Source organism: Schistocerca nitens, chromosome 2 (genome assembly GCF_023898315.1).
Source record: "Schistocerca nitens isolate TAMUIC-IGC-003100 chromosome 2, iqSchNite1.1, whole genome shotgun sequence".
Lineage (NCBI taxonomy): Eukaryota > Metazoa > Arthropoda > Insecta > Orthoptera > Acrididae > Schistocerca > Schistocerca nitens.
The window spans coordinates 257,292,626-257,311,987 of NC_064615.1; the positions used below are offsets into that span (position 1 = coordinate 257,292,626).

Consider the following 19,362-nt stretch of genomic DNA (forward strand, 5'->3'; position numbering starts at 1 on the left):
AACTAGGATATTTCCTCAGACCTGCTGAACTTCCAGGGCAACTTGTGAAAGCCTGCACAGTGAAACACAGCAGAAACTTTTTCATTCAGAAGATAACTCTGTTAATTGCTATGGTTGTTGCCAGAACTCCTACTGTTTTCCAGGTACCTCTTTTCTCAAGTTTCAGATTTTCAAACAGCATAAAAACTCTTTAAGGTTAACTGCAGAGCATCATCATGTTTGCTTTAAATAGCTTTATGCACTGCAGCTTTTTTCTTCCTCCTGGTCATTACTTTAAACCACTGGAGAATTATGTTCATAAAAAAAATGCAGTTGACACACCATAACCTTAAAAGTATCTGTTGTTCTACTGATTACATAACTGCTGCTGAAACACAATGATTTAAAAATGCTTAAGAGCAGGACCAACTTTCATTTTATCATAATGCCCTGTCTTGTTTGTTTTCCATTTAGGTTCCAAGCAGTGATGTATTTCTCTCTCTATCAACATCATACAGCTTTACAACTAGCCCAATGGAGACTAGTGGAGTGAGAAATTATTGTCTTCAGCAACTTTTGTAGGAAGAATAATGTGGGTGGAAATTGATAAATGGTTTCTCACATTGTTCAGAATAAGAAATATGTCGGGCATGAAATACAGTTTCGTTACACCATCTTTGTGATTCATCTCAAATTGATTCACTGTAAAGTGAAGGTATTAAATAAAAATCGATATTAAAATGTAATATGATATAGAATTTAAAGCTCTTACATAACTATATTATGACTAAAATAAATTTAAGGAGACAGTAGTATTAAGCAAAGAGGACTGGGAGGGACAAAACCTTGCTCTGAATGAGAATCAGTCTTGCGAACATTGCATTAGGATTCCAGCATGCTGCCTAGTATGCTACAAGCAACAATATGTTCATATGGAGTGTTTACATATATCAAAATGATCCTCACAGAAATAAACACATGCAGTGTCCATTATCTCATTTGGATCACCACGAGCAAGTTGCAACCCCATTTTACATATCTTCTCATTTTTTTAAACAATCAAAAACCATTTTTCAAGAGGTTTTTTATGATGTATTTGTACTATTTGTACTTTATGATATATTTGTACCATAAGGAACTACACACCATTTGTAACCCATTTTCTGAAATGTAATTTCCAAAACAAGATATCACTGTGAATGAGCTTTATAACATGAGCAGTGTGCTACCCAGTGACATCGTGGTGTAGTGTTTCCTTTCCTCGGGGTTCTGCCGTGAAAATACAAAATAGAAAATCTTATTGGGTTTTGAATTTTGATGGAATAAGTTACGGATAAGGCGGACTTTGTATTACTGATTGAGATAGTGCTGTAATTTGACCGTGCATGGAAGACTGGGTCGGCAACACTACAAAAAGCGACTGTAAGGAAATAGCATCAGAAATAAGTTGAAATTTACCTTATAATTCTGTTAGAAACGTAGTATTTATTATAATATAGTCTTCGTGGCTGCGTCTGGAATACTTCTTAATTTTCTTGTAGGATGTCCTTTTTCTCATTATTTGCTGGTCCTCTTGTTCTCCATCTGATGAAAATTTCTTTAAGTTGTCACTGTCAGGATTAATTTATAAATTTGGCGATAACCATTTCGAATCACTACTGAAATAACTTTGTTTCGTAATATAGTTTTAATTTCCACTTAAAAGCATATTTAATACAGCGCAGAAAAACACCTACGCAAAAGAAAAAAAAAATCAAAATTATTCATAAAAATCGGTCGCTGGCGCAGCGCTCTTCTGCATGCGCGATCATATCTTTGTATTGGCGGAGGCGCGGTAGTCAAAGTACCGTTACAGTGGGCATCACATGTCTCAAATGAAGCTTTCTAGTTGGCTTTTATTATTATTATTATTATTATTATTATTATTGTTGGTGTTGGTGTTATTATTTATATGAATGCTGAAATTCATGAGGAAAAAAGAATGTTTTGAGCATAAAATAACATAATTAATCTTTTAAGACAATTTCCAGAAAACAGTCAAATACCCTATTGCTGTTACTATTTGTCTCAGCTGATATTGTCACCTGTAATATCATTGATATGTTTTATTGGCAGGTGCTTGTGAAGCATCGTTAGCTTGCACAACTTGCCATATTTATGTGCTTGGAGATTATTTGGACAAACTTCCTCCAGCTGAAGAACAAGAAGAGGACCTGCTTGATCTTGCTCCCTTTCTTAAGGAAAATTCAAGACTAGGTAAGAAAACATCATTATTTTGATTATCAAGTTGCATAGAGCAGCAGATTGTGACAGATACGTACAAAAGATGCTAAATTCAGTAGTTTTTGAAAGTTTGAATGCTTCTGTGGGCAAGGCTAAGGAAATAAATGGAGGAATAGGCAGTTTGTAAGAATCGAACTCGATCCATATCAATAAAAGTGAAACAGGATAGAATTTGAGGGAAACAACAATAAATGCTAACAACATACAAGATCTAAAAACAAGTTACAAGGGGACAAGCAACATGTTAGAGATATACCAAAAATAAAAGACAACAACAGAAGCCAAAGCCACACAAAATCAAAAATAAAAATGGGGAATAAATATATCGTTTACTCTTTGGTTGTTTGGGCAGAAATGTTGTTGTTGTTGTTGTATTCAGTCCTGAGACTGGTTTGATGAAGCTCTCCATGCTACTCTATCCTGTGCACGCTTCTTCATCTCCCAGTACCTACTGCAGCCTACATCCTTCTGAATCTGCTTAGTGTATTCATCTCTTGGTCTCCCTGTACGATTTTTACCCTCCACGCTGCCCTCCAATACTAAATTGGTGATCCCTCGATGTCTCACAACATGTCCTACCAACCGATCCCTTCTCCTAGTCAAGTTGTGCCACAAGCTCCTCTTCTCCCCAATTCTATTCAATTCCTCCTCATTAGTTATGTGATCTCTAGCGTTAAAAGGCTATTTTTGCTTTTCGTATTTAACCAAATATAACATTGATGATGATAATTTATGGCAATGTTTGCCGACAAGATAAAGAATGCAACCTTTTAACACTAGATTGCGTACTCACGGCAGTTCTCCTTGGCCGTTTTTTGGTACGACTTGGAAAGAGAGAAAAATTAATGAATGATCGACGATGCGCCGGTTCTCGATTGTGTTCAGGAGACGTACAGATTGATTGCGTGAAAATAGTTTCTCAAATGACCTCTTAACCCGGATTCCTTTCACGCAATCAGACTCTTCAATGAAATTACCTAAGGGACCTATTTGAATAATAAAAAAAAAAAAAATGCAAAACAGTGAAATTTTGTAAAAAAGTTGTCAGATCGGAAACTGAACACATTAATGGTCTCCCAAATACAATCGAGACACCGCGATAAAGAGCGAACCTGTAACAAAGTTCATTTAAACATAAACATTATTTGTGATTAATTTAAAGAAAAGAATAAGCATAGATTTTCTGTACAGTGAAGCATCAATATATTCTCAAAGAACAAAGGCGTTAAACTATAAACATTAACAAATTTACAATGAATACAAAACTTATATTTTTATGTTTTTCTCATACATGGAGCAGTCCAACAATCGCTGCTTTTGTATGTGTGATATTTTGTAAAAATTAAATGTCCTGGCGTGCGCGTAAGTATTTTTTATCGTCACAAGGTTTACAAAAGCGTTTCTTTTTTCTTGGTGATAGCGTGGTTTTTCACACTAAATGAAATATAACTTGTAGCGGTGCTACACAACACGTCTTAACAAGTCGGTGACCAAACATCAAAGGTAATGAAGTACATGTTAACATATCGGCGACCAGAAGTACAACCAACTATAAAGACTCTAGAATTTTCCTAACAAATGATAAATTGTTCTTTCTTCTGTTTCGCAGCTTCTCGCTATCAAGCGCTGCGGCAATGATTTTAAATATCAGCGCCCAGCGAGTCATAGTGTTTAAAAGTACCTTTTAAACGCTGGTCGCGCGTCTTGGTATAGGCGCACATTATAAACAGATTTTGTTTCTTTACTCTCGCGTTGTCATGCTTAGTATCATTACAAACTACAGCTCGATGGCTGTCCTTTTCTCATATGCAAAAATGTCCTTAATCCAATAATATCATAGATCTACCCATCTAATCTTCAGCATTCTTCTGTAGCACCACATTTCGAAAGCTTCTATTCTCTTCTTGTCTAAGCTATTTATCGTCCATGTTTCACTTCCATACATGGCTACACTCCCTACAAATACGTTCAGAAACGACTTCCTGACATTTAAATCTATACTCGATGTTAACAAATTTTTCTTCTTCAGAAACGCTTTCTGTGCCATTGCCAATCTACATTTTATATCCTCTCTACTTCGACCATCATCAGTTATTTTGCTCCCCAAATAGCAAAACTCCTTTACTATTTTAAGTGTCTCATTTCCTAATCTATTTCCCTCAGCATCACCTGACTTAATTCGACTACATTCCATTATCCTCGTTTTGTTTTTGTTGATATTCATCTTATACCTTCCTTTCAAGACACTGTCCATTCCGTTCAACTGCTCTTCCGAGTCCTTTGCTGTCTCTGACAGAATTACGATGTCATCGGCGAACCTCAAAGTTTTTACTTCTTCTCCATGGATTTTAATACCTATTCCGAACTTTTCTTTTGTTTTCTTTATTGCTGGCTCAATATACAGATTGAATAGCATCGGGGAAAGGCTACAACCCTGTCTCACTCCCTTCCCAACCACTGCTTCCCTTTCATGCCCCTTGACTCTTATAACTGCCATCTGGTTTCTGTACAAATTGTAAATAGCCTTTCGCTTCCTGTATTTTACCCCTGCCACCTTCAGAATTTGAAAGAGAGTATTCCAATCACCCTTGTCAAAAGCTTTCTCTAAGTCTACAAATGCTAGAAATGTAGGTTTGCCTTTCCTTAATCTTTCTTCTAAGACAAGTCGTAGGGTCAGTATTGCCTCACGTGTTCCAACATTTCTACGGAATCCAAACTGATATTCCCCGAGGTCGGCTTCTATCAGCTTTTCCATTCGTCAGTAAAGAATACGCGTCAGTATTTTGCAGCTGTGACTTATTAAACTGATAGTTTGGTAATTTTCACATCTGTCAACACCTGTCAAATTATTAGAGACCAGTTACTGCTTAGGTACCATATCATAAACAAATAATTCAAAAGTAATACAGCTGACTGAATTTTAGTTGCTTGCTTATCACCAGTAATAAAACACACACACACACACACACACACACACACACACACACACACACACACATATTTTCCCCGTCTGTTTGTAAGCAAAGGTTAAAAGAAGATCTAAGCAGTAACATAGTAATTTCAAAAGCTGTCGATTAATATCATCCCAAGAGATGAAAATAGCCTTTCACAATAAATGAGGGCAGCTCTTGGGAGGGGGGGGGGTGCAGGGGAATGGGATGGGGAGACTGTTTGGCACATTTGATCACGTCAATCATCCATTAAATTATTATTCATCTTGTTGCTCTTCAAACGATGCACGTATACTGCAAGCTGTATGTCATATTGGATTGTCCCACTGTTGGATGACATTGTATGGAGGAAAATCAAACTGCATGTAGATGTAGGGGTGGACATGGTTCTAAATGATATATGTATACTTGCGTTGATCCATTGTATCCTTCAGAATGACGAGATCATCCAGGGAATACCACAAATACAATCCCCACACCATAACGCTCCCTCATCCTGCCTGGACCCTTCCAAAAATAGGTACAGGATGTTTCCTTTCAGATGGGGGAGCATAAAACATGATACATCTGAAAAGACCACTTGCCGCCATCCAGTGGACGTCCAGTTGCGGGACTGCTGTGCAAATTCCAGCTTTCCTTGCTGATGAACAGCAGTCAGCATGGATGCATGAACCAACCAACCAACCTGCTGCAGAGGCCCATACATAGCATTGTTCACTGAATGGTCATTGAGGAGACGCTGTTTGTAGGCCCTTGGTTCATCTGGGCGGTCAGTTGCTCAACAATTGAATATCTGTTTACATGCTCACATTTCTGCAACAGTCATTCACCCCTGTCTTCTAAGGCCTGTAGTGGACCACAGTTATCTCGTCACTGGTTTTGAATAGTGCCATTTTGCCTTGCACAGTATACTTTAATCATGGTCGCATACAAAAAGTTTACAGACGTAGTCGTTTTGGAGATGCTTCCATCCTTGGCCCAAAAGCCAGTGATCATACCCTTTTGAACATCTGATAAATCTCTCCGTTTCCACAATACAATGAGGACTGCAGTGTTTTCCGTGTGTCCCCGACACACTTTACATGCTGTCTGGTGCTAGTGCTGCCACCTGCATTCTGTGAGTGGTTATTACACATTGATGTTGAACATAGGTATTGGTCACTTTAATGTGATTGGACCATGTATAAACTAAGAGTAATTACAAATCATGTTCTTCAGTTTAACTTAAATTGTAATTACTTTTCTGTTGAGAAACTATCCAGTGATGATTTGTAGCTTTCTGTGTGGCTTCATAACTGAGTTGTCAGTATGGCAAAACACTATGCAAGGGGCCCAGGTTCGAAAACCAGCTGGACCAGAGATTTTCTCCTCTCTGAGACTGGGTGTTGTGTTGTCTCCCTCATCATATCATCCTCATCAACATGCAAGTCACCTATGTGGCATCAACTAAAAGGACTTGCACCAGGTGACCTGTCTACCCGACGGGAGGCCCTAACCACATGACATTTCATTTAATTTCGTTTCATTTCTATCTTTCCCCATATCCAAAGAAAGGGAAAAATAGAAAATGAGGAACAGGACAGAGAACACCTTTCTCAATACATCTACATCTACACACATACCCCTCAAGGCACTGTATGGCGTATGACTGAGGGTGCTTTGTACCACTACTAGTGATTTCCTTTCCTGTTCCACTTGCTGAAGGAGTGATGGTATAACAACTGTCTATGTGTGTCCATATGAACCCTAATTTCCCTTAACTTCAAGGGTCGTATGTGAAATGTACTTTGGTGGCAGTAGAATGGTTCTGCAGTTATGCTTCAAATGCTGGTTCTCTAAATTTTCTCAATAGTGTTTCATGAAAAGAACTGCACTTTCCCTCCAGGGATTCCCATTTGAGTCCATGGAGAATCTTTGTAATACTTGCATGTTGATCAAAGCTACCGATGCCAAATATAGCAGCATGCCTCTGAATTGCTTCAACATCATCCTTTAATCCAAACTGATGGGGATTCCAAAACTTTCATTACAACTAGGAAGTCATTACCCCAAAGGACTTCCTAATTGTTACGAGAGAGTTTTGGAATCCTCCACCAGGTTGGATTAAAGGAAGACGTTGAAGCAATTTAGAGGCATGCCTCCCAGAATAACTTTCTCCATGCATAATCCATTCATAATCCATGCGACATGACAAACCACGCCCCCTTACAGAATGGAAAATAACTGTATGAATGGCTTCTTGTGTAAAACCTGTACTACACGGTGTGCCATTATCATATACTCCAATAAACCACTGGTGAAGCAATACATTATTAAGATAGAATAGCTTGTCAAAGCATATGTGATGTATCAACTCTGTGACGAGTTGTCCAGCACTTTATATTTGTGTTCTTCATTTTGGGGCACACAAGAACAATAAATAGACTAAAAGAAACAACTTTTTCCCACTGAGATTGTCAGATTGTCTATTCATTCAAACAAAAGTTTTATATTTTACTTATTGTTCACTTCTAGCCATTATGTCATTTTCAAGTGAGTATGTACATACAGGGTGATCCATTGATCGTGACCGGGCCAAATATCTCACGAAATAAACATCAAATGAAAAAACTACAAAGAACGAAACTTGTCTAGCTTGAAGGGGGAAACCAGATGGCACTATGGTTGGCCCACTAAATGGCGCTGCCATAGGTGAAACGGATATCAACTTCGTTTTTTTAAAGTAGGAACCCCCATTTTTTATTACAGGGTGTATACGACCCGGGACAACCGGGAGATCCGGGAAAAACCCGGGAATTTTTTCATCCGGTAGAAAACCTGGAAAAACCCGGGAATTGTTTAGAATTCTGGGAATTTTTCATTGTTTTGGTTTCCAGTTAAATTTTTGTGATTTTGACTGGTAAGAACCAATACTCTAACAAAGGATATTACTGTATCCCGCTACTGCAGAATAATACTGCAGCAACAAAACATGAACAGGAGGAAAAAAAAAAAAAAAAAAAAAATAAAGAAAATAAAACTTAAGTTGCAAAGGAAATGTGCCGTACACAACAGCAAAACAGTGCTCATACAAGAGTCTGCCAACAGCAAAGTGTGTCAAAGGCTTTAGGAAGACTATGCAATGCTTTGTAACAACAAATTGCCTCCGATGAGCGTGGCGTGACAACTGTTTAAATTAGATTCGTTTGAGCAGTTGCGGGCGGGCTCTTGTGCATGCGCAGTTAAGTTGTGTATGAGTAGTATCTTCTCCCGCTTCTCGTTACAGATGTGTGGTTGGGCGCCACTACTTAATATTGCCCCGGTTCAGAAATTAGTAAATCTGGGGTTGATGCACAGAGCAGTCTGAGTTGTGGTGGGGAGGTGGGTCGTCTCCACGTGACCTGTGTTTATGTTTAGTGATTTTGTTGTTTCCTCTTTGTTTATTGCTCTCGCGTTAAATGATAACAAAACGGATTTTTGTGGCCAGGAGCTATCAAATGAATTAAAATACGCTCACGTAATTACGGAAGGCTAAAGTATGTTATTAGTTTTAGATTTTCTTTCCACCTTTCTGACAGTCAAACATTAATCGCCTTACAGAACAATGAAGTTATTTTGGCCGGTTTGCTAAAGAGATTTGGCTTTTATTAATCTTTTCTGTTGAGGCAATCAATTTATTTGAAACGAAGTGTTTAATTTCACACTATTGCCTAGTTTCAAATGTTCGCTGCATATCAAGTGCACGTATGGCATTATGCCATAATAAAGAACCAAACATGAGATAATACAGTACTGGTACTCCAAGAAAATTTGCATACGAATGTGCATTTTAAGCCAAATTATGTGTTTTAGTATGGCTCATGAAATTCCGACGCTCTTGAAGTATCCTCTGATGTCTTGTTTCTTTTATGACATAATGTAAGATCTTTTAATGTTTTATGAATATAAAAGAGGGAAACATTCCATGTGGGAAAAATATATCTAAAAACAAAGATGATGTAACTTATCAAACGAAAGCGTTGGTATGTTGATAGACACACAAACAAACATAAAAACACACACAAAATTCAAGCTTTTGCAACCAACGGTTGCTTCATCAGGAAAGAGGAAAGGAGAGGGAAAGACGAAAGGATGTGGGTTTTAAGGGAGAGGGTAAGGAGTCATTCCAATCCCGGGAGCTGAAAGACTTACCTTAGTGGGAATCCAATGAGACCGATGACCTCGCTGTCTGGTCTCCTTCCCCAAACAACCCAACACAACCCAACCCAACCCAACCCAACCTAACCCAACCCTATAAACAAGAAGCACAGATCAGTTTCATGTTACTGAAGTTTATTAGTGCTCTGGTGGACATCAACACTGCGAGCTACAACACTTTCCATTTGTTAGCAAATACAGCAAATTTCCTTAAAAACATATGCTTTGGTACAGTTCTTCTCAGTACTCGAATCACATTGCAGCAAAGCATTAGTAGAAGTATTGCCAATTTCCGCATAAAGTGATTTAATTACAGTATGTCTATTTCTACGTGCTTATGCCATGCCCAACACACACTGACTGCCTCGTGTTGTGCTGGCGACAATGACCAGCTCTGCTGACAATGCCTCAAATCAAATTACAAGCACGCTGCTGAAATTTCAAATATTGCATAAGGGTGGATGATAGTACACTCGTGTTGCTATAGTAGATTACACTGGGTATGGCTGGCCCCACAAACTACTCCTAGTCTGCAAGATACATTATACCCTCAGATTTTAAGAAGAATGTTATAAATCCAGATTGAAAGGAGACAAGTGTTGACAGGATTTGACTATTACCCAGCCATAGGCGTAGTAAGTCATGGATGCAAAATACTGACACGTCATGGATGTAAAATACTGACACAAATTAGATTGTTGATGGTGAATAGCAACCAGCCAACAATTTATTTTGCACACATCAAAAAAAGTTTTTCATCACCACGTTTCCGAGAGTTCCGGAACCTGTACAGAAAATTGGAATAGAGATCAACATAAACATCATTTGCGCCTTTTTATTGCTCTTGAAAACCACACATTGCATGTTGTACCACCATACAGTGACACCTTCAGAGGTGGTGGTGCAGATTGCTGTACACACCGGTGCCTCAAATACCCAGTAGCATGTCCTCTTGCGTTGATGCATTTCTGTATACGTAGTGGCATACTGTCCACAAATTCATCAAGGCACTGTTGGTCCAGATTGTCCCACTCCTCAACGGCGATTCGGTGTAGATCCCTCATAGTGGTTGGTGGGTCACGTCGTCCATAAAGAGCCCTTTTCAATCTATCCCAGGTGTATTCGATAGGGTTCATGTCTGGAGAACATACTGGCCACTCTAGTTGAGTGGTGTCGTTATCCTGAAGGAAGTCATTCACAAGATGTGCATGATGGGGGCACGAATTGTTGTCCATGAAGACAAATGCCTCGCCAATATGCTACCGATATGGTTGCACTATCAGTCGGAGGATGGCATTAACATATTTTACAGCTGTTATGGCGCCTTCCATGACCACCAGCAGTGTACGTTGGCCCCACATAATGCCACCCCAAAACAGCAGGGAACCACCTCCTTGCTGCACTCGCTGGACAGTGTGCCTAAGGTGTTCAGTGTGACTGGGTTGCCTCCAAACACGTCTTCGACGTTTTTCTGGTTGAAGGCATATGCGACACTCATCGATGAAGAGAACATGATGCCAGTGCTGAGCGGTCTGTTTGGCATGTTGTTGGGCCTATCTGAACCCATGCTGCATGGTGTCGTGGTTGCAAAGATGGAACTCGCCATGGACGTTGGGAGTGAGGTTGCGCATCATGCAGCCTGTCGCGCACAGTTTGAGTCATAACACGACATCCTGTGGCTGCACAAAAAGCATTATTCAACATGGTGGCATTGCTGTCAGGGTTCCTGCTAGTGATAATCCGTAGGTAGCAGTCATCCACTGCAGTAGTAGCCCTTGTGCAGCCTGAGCGAGGCGTGTCATTGACAGTTCATGTCTCTTTGTATCTCCTCCATGTTTGAAGAACATCACTTTGGTTCACTCCGAGATGCCTGAACACTTCCCTTGTTGAGAGTTGTTCCTCACACAAAGTAACAATGAGGACATGATCGAACTGCGGTACTGACCGTCTGGGCGTGGTTGAACTGCAGGCAACACGAGCTGTGTACCTCCTTCCTGTTGGAATGACTGGAACTGATCGGCTGTCGGACTCCCTCCGTCTAATAAGGCGTTGCTCATGCATGGTTGTTTACATCTTTGGGCAGGTTTAGTGACATCTCTGAACAGTCAAAGGGACTATGTCTGTGATACAGTATCCAGTCAGCGTCTATCTTCAGGGGTTCTGGGAACCTGGGTGACACAAAACGTTTTTTAATATGTGTGTATGTAAGAGCCATGGCCTCCAACCATGTCTGTCTATGACAAAATTGTGCTGACACAAATTGTTTACAAACAACCTTGGAGAACATCAGTTAGGGTTCTGATGAAATTTAGAAACAAGTGAGGCGATACTCATTTAATATCTTACTTTTGAACAATATTATGAGAAGGAAAGTTGATACTCACCATATAACGGAGATGCTGAGTCCCAGATAGGCACAACAAAAAGATTTACACACTTGAAGCTTTTGTCCAATGGCCTTTGTCAACAATAGACACACACATGCACGCCCGCCGACACACATGCACGCCCGCCGACACACATGCACACACACACGCGCGCGCGCGCACACACACACACACACACACACACACACACACACACACACACAAGCAAACACAGCTCAAACACACGACTGCAGTTGTGTGTGTGAGTTGCATTTGCGTGTGTGTGTGTGTGTGTGTGTGTGTGTGTGTGTGTGTGTGTGTGTGTGTGTGTGTGTGAATTATTGACAAAGGCCATTGGCCGAAAGGCTTAAGTGTGAAAATCTTTTTGTTGTGCTTATGTGTGTCATAGTATCTGTGCAATATGGTGAGTAGCAACTTTCCCTCTCATAATATTATTACATTCCATCCTGGATTTTCCATTGTTTGATCAGGGTATATACAACCCGGGACAACCAGGAGATCCGGGAAAAACCCGGGAATTTCTTCATCCGGGAGAAAACCGGGAAAAAGCCCGGGAATTTTTCGTTGTTTTAGTTTTCAGTTAAATTTTTTTTTGTAAGAATCGATACTCTAACAAAGGATCTTACTGTATCCTGCTACTGCAGAATAATACTGCAACAATAGAATGAGAACGAGAAAAGATATGAAAATAAAACATAAATTGCATAGGAAATGTGCCATATACAACAACAAAACATAGTGCTCGTACAAGCTGTCTGCCAACAGCAAAATGTGTCAAAGGCTTTAGGAAGACTATGCAATGCTTCATAACAACAAATTGCCTCCGATGAGTATAACGTCACATTTCTTTACATCAGATTCATCGTAGCAGTTACGAGCAGTCTCATGCGCATGCAGAGTTGAGTGGCATATGAGTTGTACCTTCTCCCCCTTCTGGCTACAGAAATGCGGCTGTTAGCTGTATAAGTGTAAGCAGTCGCAGCAAGCAGCTAGATGCAACCAGGAAATATTTTACCGTCGCACTGAAGCTGCCAGATTCACGCATACGCAGCAGGCGCAGATCTATGATGGAGAGTTGGAAGGGGGGAGGGGGGGGGGTGCGCAAACCGACGTATCTGACCCGCGAGACAATTGGGGGGGGGGGCGGGGGGGTCGCCAAATTCATTTTCTTAAGGAGAAAATACCTTGTTTCACAAAGCTCCTAGTATCCAGCACACGTTGGTCTATCGATTACTCATATGATTTTGAAATGCATACCTGTTGGTTTTTGAACACACTGTAAGTTGATTTCTGAATGAATCATAAGTTGATTTTTTTTATGCGTGCATAGTGTATGTGATGTCTGTCAGGGGAATCCTTGTCACATCTAGAAATAAAATTTCCAGCAGGCAGAAGGGGACCGGGCTATACGTGCTGAGCGGAGTGAAGCCGAACGAGTTAACGCCAATCGCTGTCTGATTATGTTGTTGATTGGGTTTGCGAATAATCAGCGTTTTTATAATTACTAGGGAAATCAATAGTCAGACTACCAGAGTGGAAATAAACGGCTAACAGAAATAACAGGTAAGAAAGTTTACCTATTATCTTCTCGGTGTATCAAGAAAATGAAATTTTGTCAGAAAATTTTTGGCCAGATCGCTACTGTAGTAAGGGCCAGTTGTACAGTCCCCGTCTAGCAGCCGCTTAAGTTCTATTCTGGAAGTAGGGCGGAAAATGGTTTGTACAAAAATACCAACACCTAACCGGAGAATAATCAGGGATAACTAAACCGGTGATTCTGGCGGGGTTAGTGAAGTTAATGGGCGTATCAGTTTTGACAAAGGCAGGAATAGTTCCAGAATTAGGATAAAAATCTCGTACTACTACTTTTCGATCTCATGCTCGAGAAACTGGATGTTATAAAAATGACCATTTGTACCAAACCAGTCTCGTTCATTTGGTGTGTGTTACAATTTCTACAGTGTTAGAAAGGCCTATTTTGTTTTATCAAGCAGACAGTGACAAAATAGACGTAATCAGATCGAGAAACCACAGAAGTCTTGGGTACTATTTGTATTAACAGCTTACGCAGTATTAGACAACGATATTTCGATTTTTCAAGTAGCAAAACGTTTGACGAACTTTGATGAGGTAATAGTTTCTTTTGCCAAAAGGAAAGCACGCAATGTAAAGCTGTAGCAAGATTAGAGAGAAACCAATGTTAGGAGCTAAGGGTTGAAGAATTGTGTACTGTCTTGCTTGTCTCTTGTCTTTATTGGTTTTATGTATCCTATATTTAATTTTATGTCACCCAAAACAGAAATTTTTAGCTAACAAACAATAAAGAGTGCAAATTTTCTGAAGAGTTCTTGTTTTACCGATAACAAATAATCCCACCCAGTATTAATTGATAGTTTTTTTTAAAGAGGGGCAGGATGTCAAACTGGGCGATTAGGAGCAAGAAAGGCACAACAGGACATTTTAATTTACACTGTCCTGCTTATAGGCTGATGGTATCCAGTACAAAATATACACGTTTCAATTCCATGGAGCGAAATACAGTGACGTGCGATAGAAGAATGTTGTATGAAGAGGGCTGGCACTGCACTCTGGCACACTTAAGACCAAATAAAGTGTCTTACATTTCCTTGAACATATATGTTTTGTGTATCATTCTCTTCAGAAAGATGTGCGCTACAAAATGAACACTTTTTTGAAAATTCGATTTTTTTGAATTTTTGACGTCGTATCTCAAATGCCTGAGGGTGGGTGGGGGGCACTATCTTAGTATTGCCCCGGTTCGGAAATATTGTAGATCCGGGGTTGATGTGCAGAGCAGTCTGAGTTATAGTGGGGAAGTGGGTAGTCTCCATGTGACCCGTGTTTACATTTAGTGATTTTGCTGTTTCCTCTTCGTTTACTGCTCTTACGTCAAATGAAAACGAAACGGATTTCTGTGGCCGGGAGCTATCAAGTGAATTAAAATACATTCACATAATTACGGAAGGCTAATATATGTTATTAGTTTCAGATTTTATTTTATTTCCACTTTTCTGACAGTCAAGCATTAATTGCCTTGTAGAACAACGCATTCAATGTGTTTGAAACGAAGTGTTTAGTTCCATACTATTGGCTAATTTCAACTGCTTGCTGCATTTCAAGTACACGTTTTCATCTTGTAGCACATATGGCATTATGCCATAATAAAGAATCAAAAATGAGTTAATACAGTACTGGTACTCCAAGAAAATTTACATCCCGAAACCCACACTGAAAAGCTTAATATCAGGTCGAGGCCTACTTCATTGGGAATCTGGACACACGAATGTGCTCTTTAAGTGTGCACTTTAAATGTACTATTTTAATATGGTTCACAAAATTCCGATGCTCTTGGAGTATCCTCTGATGTCTTGTTTCTTTTATGACACAACGTAAGATCTTTTAATATTTTACACGTACGAACATACGGGCTTCCTGCGTCATAGTAGCTGCCAAAGCGCGATGGCACCTGTTATCTGGCGCTCTCTGACAACTGCTGAAACGAACTTATTTCTAACAGGGCGCGGGAAAATATTGGGAATGGTGATTTTAAAAACGTTACTTTCAAAGTAAATTTCCTTTTACCCAAGTTGAACTATGTGCGAGAATGCACGATGACTTTCTTAAATCACAGATCGTTTGATGAAGAGCCATTTAGAAGTAATTCGAGCCCAGAAGATCAGACATTCATGTCGTTATTATGAGCAAATTGATGAGGTGCTACGGGAAGTTCTCTCTCCACTGTGGTAGCTAATTAACTGCGGAAAACTTTGAGGACAAGTCACTGGACTCGGCCAAAAATTTTCCTGCCACATTTGTGTGATCTATCTTAAAGTGTAAGACGCGCAAAAAATATCAACATTATATGTGAAATCTTAGCTTCTCTTGCAGCTTATTAACCTTAGAGACCAATATTATATGTGAAAGCTTTGCTTTTCCTGTAGCAACACTATTTATTTTAATTTAAAACATTAACTTTTCCTGTTTGTGTATCCGCGCTACTTAACAGTGATGTTGCTATTAGCTGACTATATCACGTGTCTTGGGGTCTGAATATCCGCTGTCATCACGTGATCTGAGCTATATTACTGGTTTACAAAAGCGCATCGCAATCTCGATTACAATGGTTCGGAAAGTAACATGTGGTGTTTGGTGGAATTCCAGTTTATGCTTCCGTAATATGTTCATGTTGCTGCACATCAAAAATCTTTCCAAAAAAGTGTGTTTTCAACCGGGATTAAGTGTATTTTTAACCAGTAAATCCGGGAATTTTTTTTTTTTTTTCTTGTCCACGTATACACCCTGTTGATGTTACTTCTGAAGATAGACAGAAGTAAGTCAAACTTACTATTACTGCATTTGTAACTTATTTGAAAATGTTGACAGGAGTAAACTGTTTGAAATTCTCATGGCAGATGGGATGAAATACAGGGCGTGAAAGGTTATGTACAGTTTGTATGAGTTGAAGGGCCTGAAAGGGAAGTGGCAGATGAGAAGGGAGTGAGACACAGTTAATAGTCTATCTCCCATGTTGTTCAATCTGTACACTGAGAAAACAGCAAAGGAAACCAATTAGAAATTTGGAAATGGAATTTAATTTCAGGGAGAACAAATAAAAACTTTGAGGTTTACTGACCACATTCCTGTTCTGTCAGTGATTGAAAAGGACTGGGAAGATGAGTTTTACTTTTTATACTGTAACATAACTGAGGATGGCTGAAGTAGAGAGGACATAAAATGCAGACTGGTAATAGTAAGAAAATGTTTCTCTGAGAAAGAGGAATTTGTTATCACTGAATGTAAATTTGAGTATTAGGAAGTCTTTTCTGCAGGTATTTGTCTAGAGGTAGCCTTGTATGTAAGTCAAATGTAGACAATAAGCAGTTCAGAAAAGAAGAGAGGAGAATCATTTCAGATATGGTGTACCAGAAGAATACTGCAGGTTAGATGAGTGGGACAGATTTTACTGAAGAAGTACTGAGTCAAATTGATGAGGGAAGGAAGTATGACAAGGTTTGCTTAAAAGAAGGGATCAGATATTAGGGCACATCCTGAAGCATCAAGGAATCATTAATTTGTTAATGGAGAGTAGCGATGGGGTATAAAAATTGTAGAGGTAGACCAGAGCCTGACTACAATAAGCAGGCTAAAGTGCATGTAGGTTGCAGTAGCTCTTAAAAGGTGATGAGGCTTATGCAGGATGGACTAGCCTAGATAGCTGCATCAAATGTGTCTTTGATATGGAGACAACAACAACAATGAAAAAGGCTGTATTGTGCAATGTTGGTGTGTGATTAGAAACCAAAATTCATTTGTTCTCTATCCATAGATTGCTTCTCGTTTTGGTATACATATATAATCCCTCTTAGAAAGACTGTAGTTTACACTTTTTCCTTGTAATCAGTTTGTAGAGTAAGTTTTTACATAGTAACTTGTGTTGACACAATTCAACTATAAATAATTCTGCGGTTATCTAACCATAGTAAAGCATTATGTTTTTTAAAAAAAGCTGGTATACTGTTGTGTGGAATCATTAATTTGTTAGTGGAGAGGGGCTATATGGTGTAAAAATTGTAGAGGGAGACCAGAGCCCGGCTACAATAAGCAGGCTAAAATGCATATAGGTTGCAGTAGTTCATACAAGGTGATGAGGCTTATGCAAGATGGACTAGTTTAAATAGCTGCATCAAATGTGTCTTCGATGTAGAGACAACAACAACAACAACAACAACAATATAAACAGGCTGTATTGTGCAATGCTAGTGTGTGATTAGAAACCAAAATTCATTTGTCCTCTATCCATTGACTGCTTCTCTTTTTAGTACACTGACTGTGGTTTACACTGTTTCCTCACAATCAGTTTGTAGACATTTCAATTTGTAGAGTAAATTTTTACATATTAACTTGTATTGACACAATTCAACTATAGATAATTCTGCAGTTATCTAAGCATAGTAAAGCATTATTTGTTTTTTTTATAAAAAAGCTAGTATACTGTTGTATTTCTTAGTATTTGAAAAGATTTGGGTGAATGATGATGTAGCAAATTAAAAACAATGTTGTTAAATACAATGTTGTTGGTAGAGCACTTGCCCGCGAAAGGCAAAGGTCCCGAGTTCGAGTCTCGGCCCGGCACACAGTTTTAATCTGGCAGGAAGTTTCATATCAGCGCACACTCCGCTGCAAAGTGAAAATTTCATTCTACAATGTTGTCTGCTACTTCAGCTGGGGTGGCTGCAGAGAGTACTTTCAAAGTACAGGGTATGGCAATGAAACCTGCCAATTTGAATGGGGCACTGTAAAGGGACTTGTAGTTGGTCAGTGGTGGGGATGGTCTCATTTGATATGGAGGATCAGGAAATGTGTTCACCACCTGCCTCAGAGGGATGAAATAGTGAAGGCAGCAGAACATCAAGTAGGTAAAAAGATGAGGGCTAGCAGAAATCCTTGGGTAACAAAAGAAATATTGAATTTAATTGATGAAAGGAGAAATATAAAAATGCAGTAAATGAAGCAGGCAAAAAGGAATACAAACGTCTCAAAAAAGAGATCGACAGGAAGTGCAAAATGGCTAAGCAGGGATGGCTAGAGGACAAGTGTACGGATGTAGAGGCTTATCTCACTAGGGGTAAGATAGATACTGCCTACAGGAAAACTAAAGAGACCTTTGGAGAAAGGAGAACCACTTGCATGAATATCAAGAGCTTTGATGGAAACCCAATTCTAAGCAAAGAAGGGAAAGCAGAAAGGTGGAAGGAGTATATAGAGGGTCTATACAAAGGCGATATACTTGAGGACAGTATTATAGAAATGGAAGAGGATGTAGATGAAGATGAAATGGGAGATATGATACTGCGTGAAGAGTTTGACAGAGCACTGAAAGACCTAAGCTGAAACGAGGCCTCGAGAGTAGACAACATTCCATTAGAATTACTGATGGCATTGGGAGAGCCAGTCCTGACAAAACTCTACCATCTGGTGAGCAAGATGTATGAGGGAGGCGAAAAATCCTCAGACTTCAAGAAGAATATAATAATTTCAAACGCGAATTCTTTACTGACGAATGGAAAAACTGGTAGAAGCCAACCTCGGGGAATATCAGTTTGGATTCCATAGAAATGTAGGAACATGTGAGGCAATACTGACCTTACGACTTATCTTAGAAGAAAGATTAAGGAAAGGCAAACCTACGTTTCTAGCATTTGTAGACTTAGAGAAAGCTTTTGACAATGTTGACTGGAATACTCTCTTTCAAAAACTAAAGATGGCAGGGGTAAAATACAGGGAGCTAAAGGCTATTTACAATTTGTACATAAACCAGATGGCAGTTATAAGAATCGAGGGGCATGAAAGGGAAGCAGTGGTTGGGAAGGGAGTGAGACAGGGTTGTAGCCTCTCCCCAATGTTATTCAATCTGTATATTGAGCAAGCAGTAAAGGAAACAAAAGAAAAATTCGGAGTAGGTATTAAAATCCATGGAGAAGAAATAAAAACTTTGAGGTTCGCCGATGACATTGTAATTCTGTCAGAGACAGCTAAGGACATGGAAGAGCAGTTGAACGGAATGG

General features: G+C 39.4%; 1 protein-coding gene across 1 annotated transcript in view; it reads left to right on the plus strand.

Moving 5' to 3' along the window:
• The window catches only part of LOC126234966 (ferredoxin-2, mitochondrial), a 92,906-nt gene that overhangs the window by 70,831 nt on the left and 2,713 nt on the right, over positions 1-19,362 (plus strand). Inside the window, exon 8 of the mRNA XM_049943704.1 lies at positions 2,095-2,235. Coding sequence (XP_049799661.1) covers positions 2,095-2,235 — 141 coding nt within the window. The remainder of the gene's footprint in view (positions 1-2,094; positions 2,236-19,362) is intronic.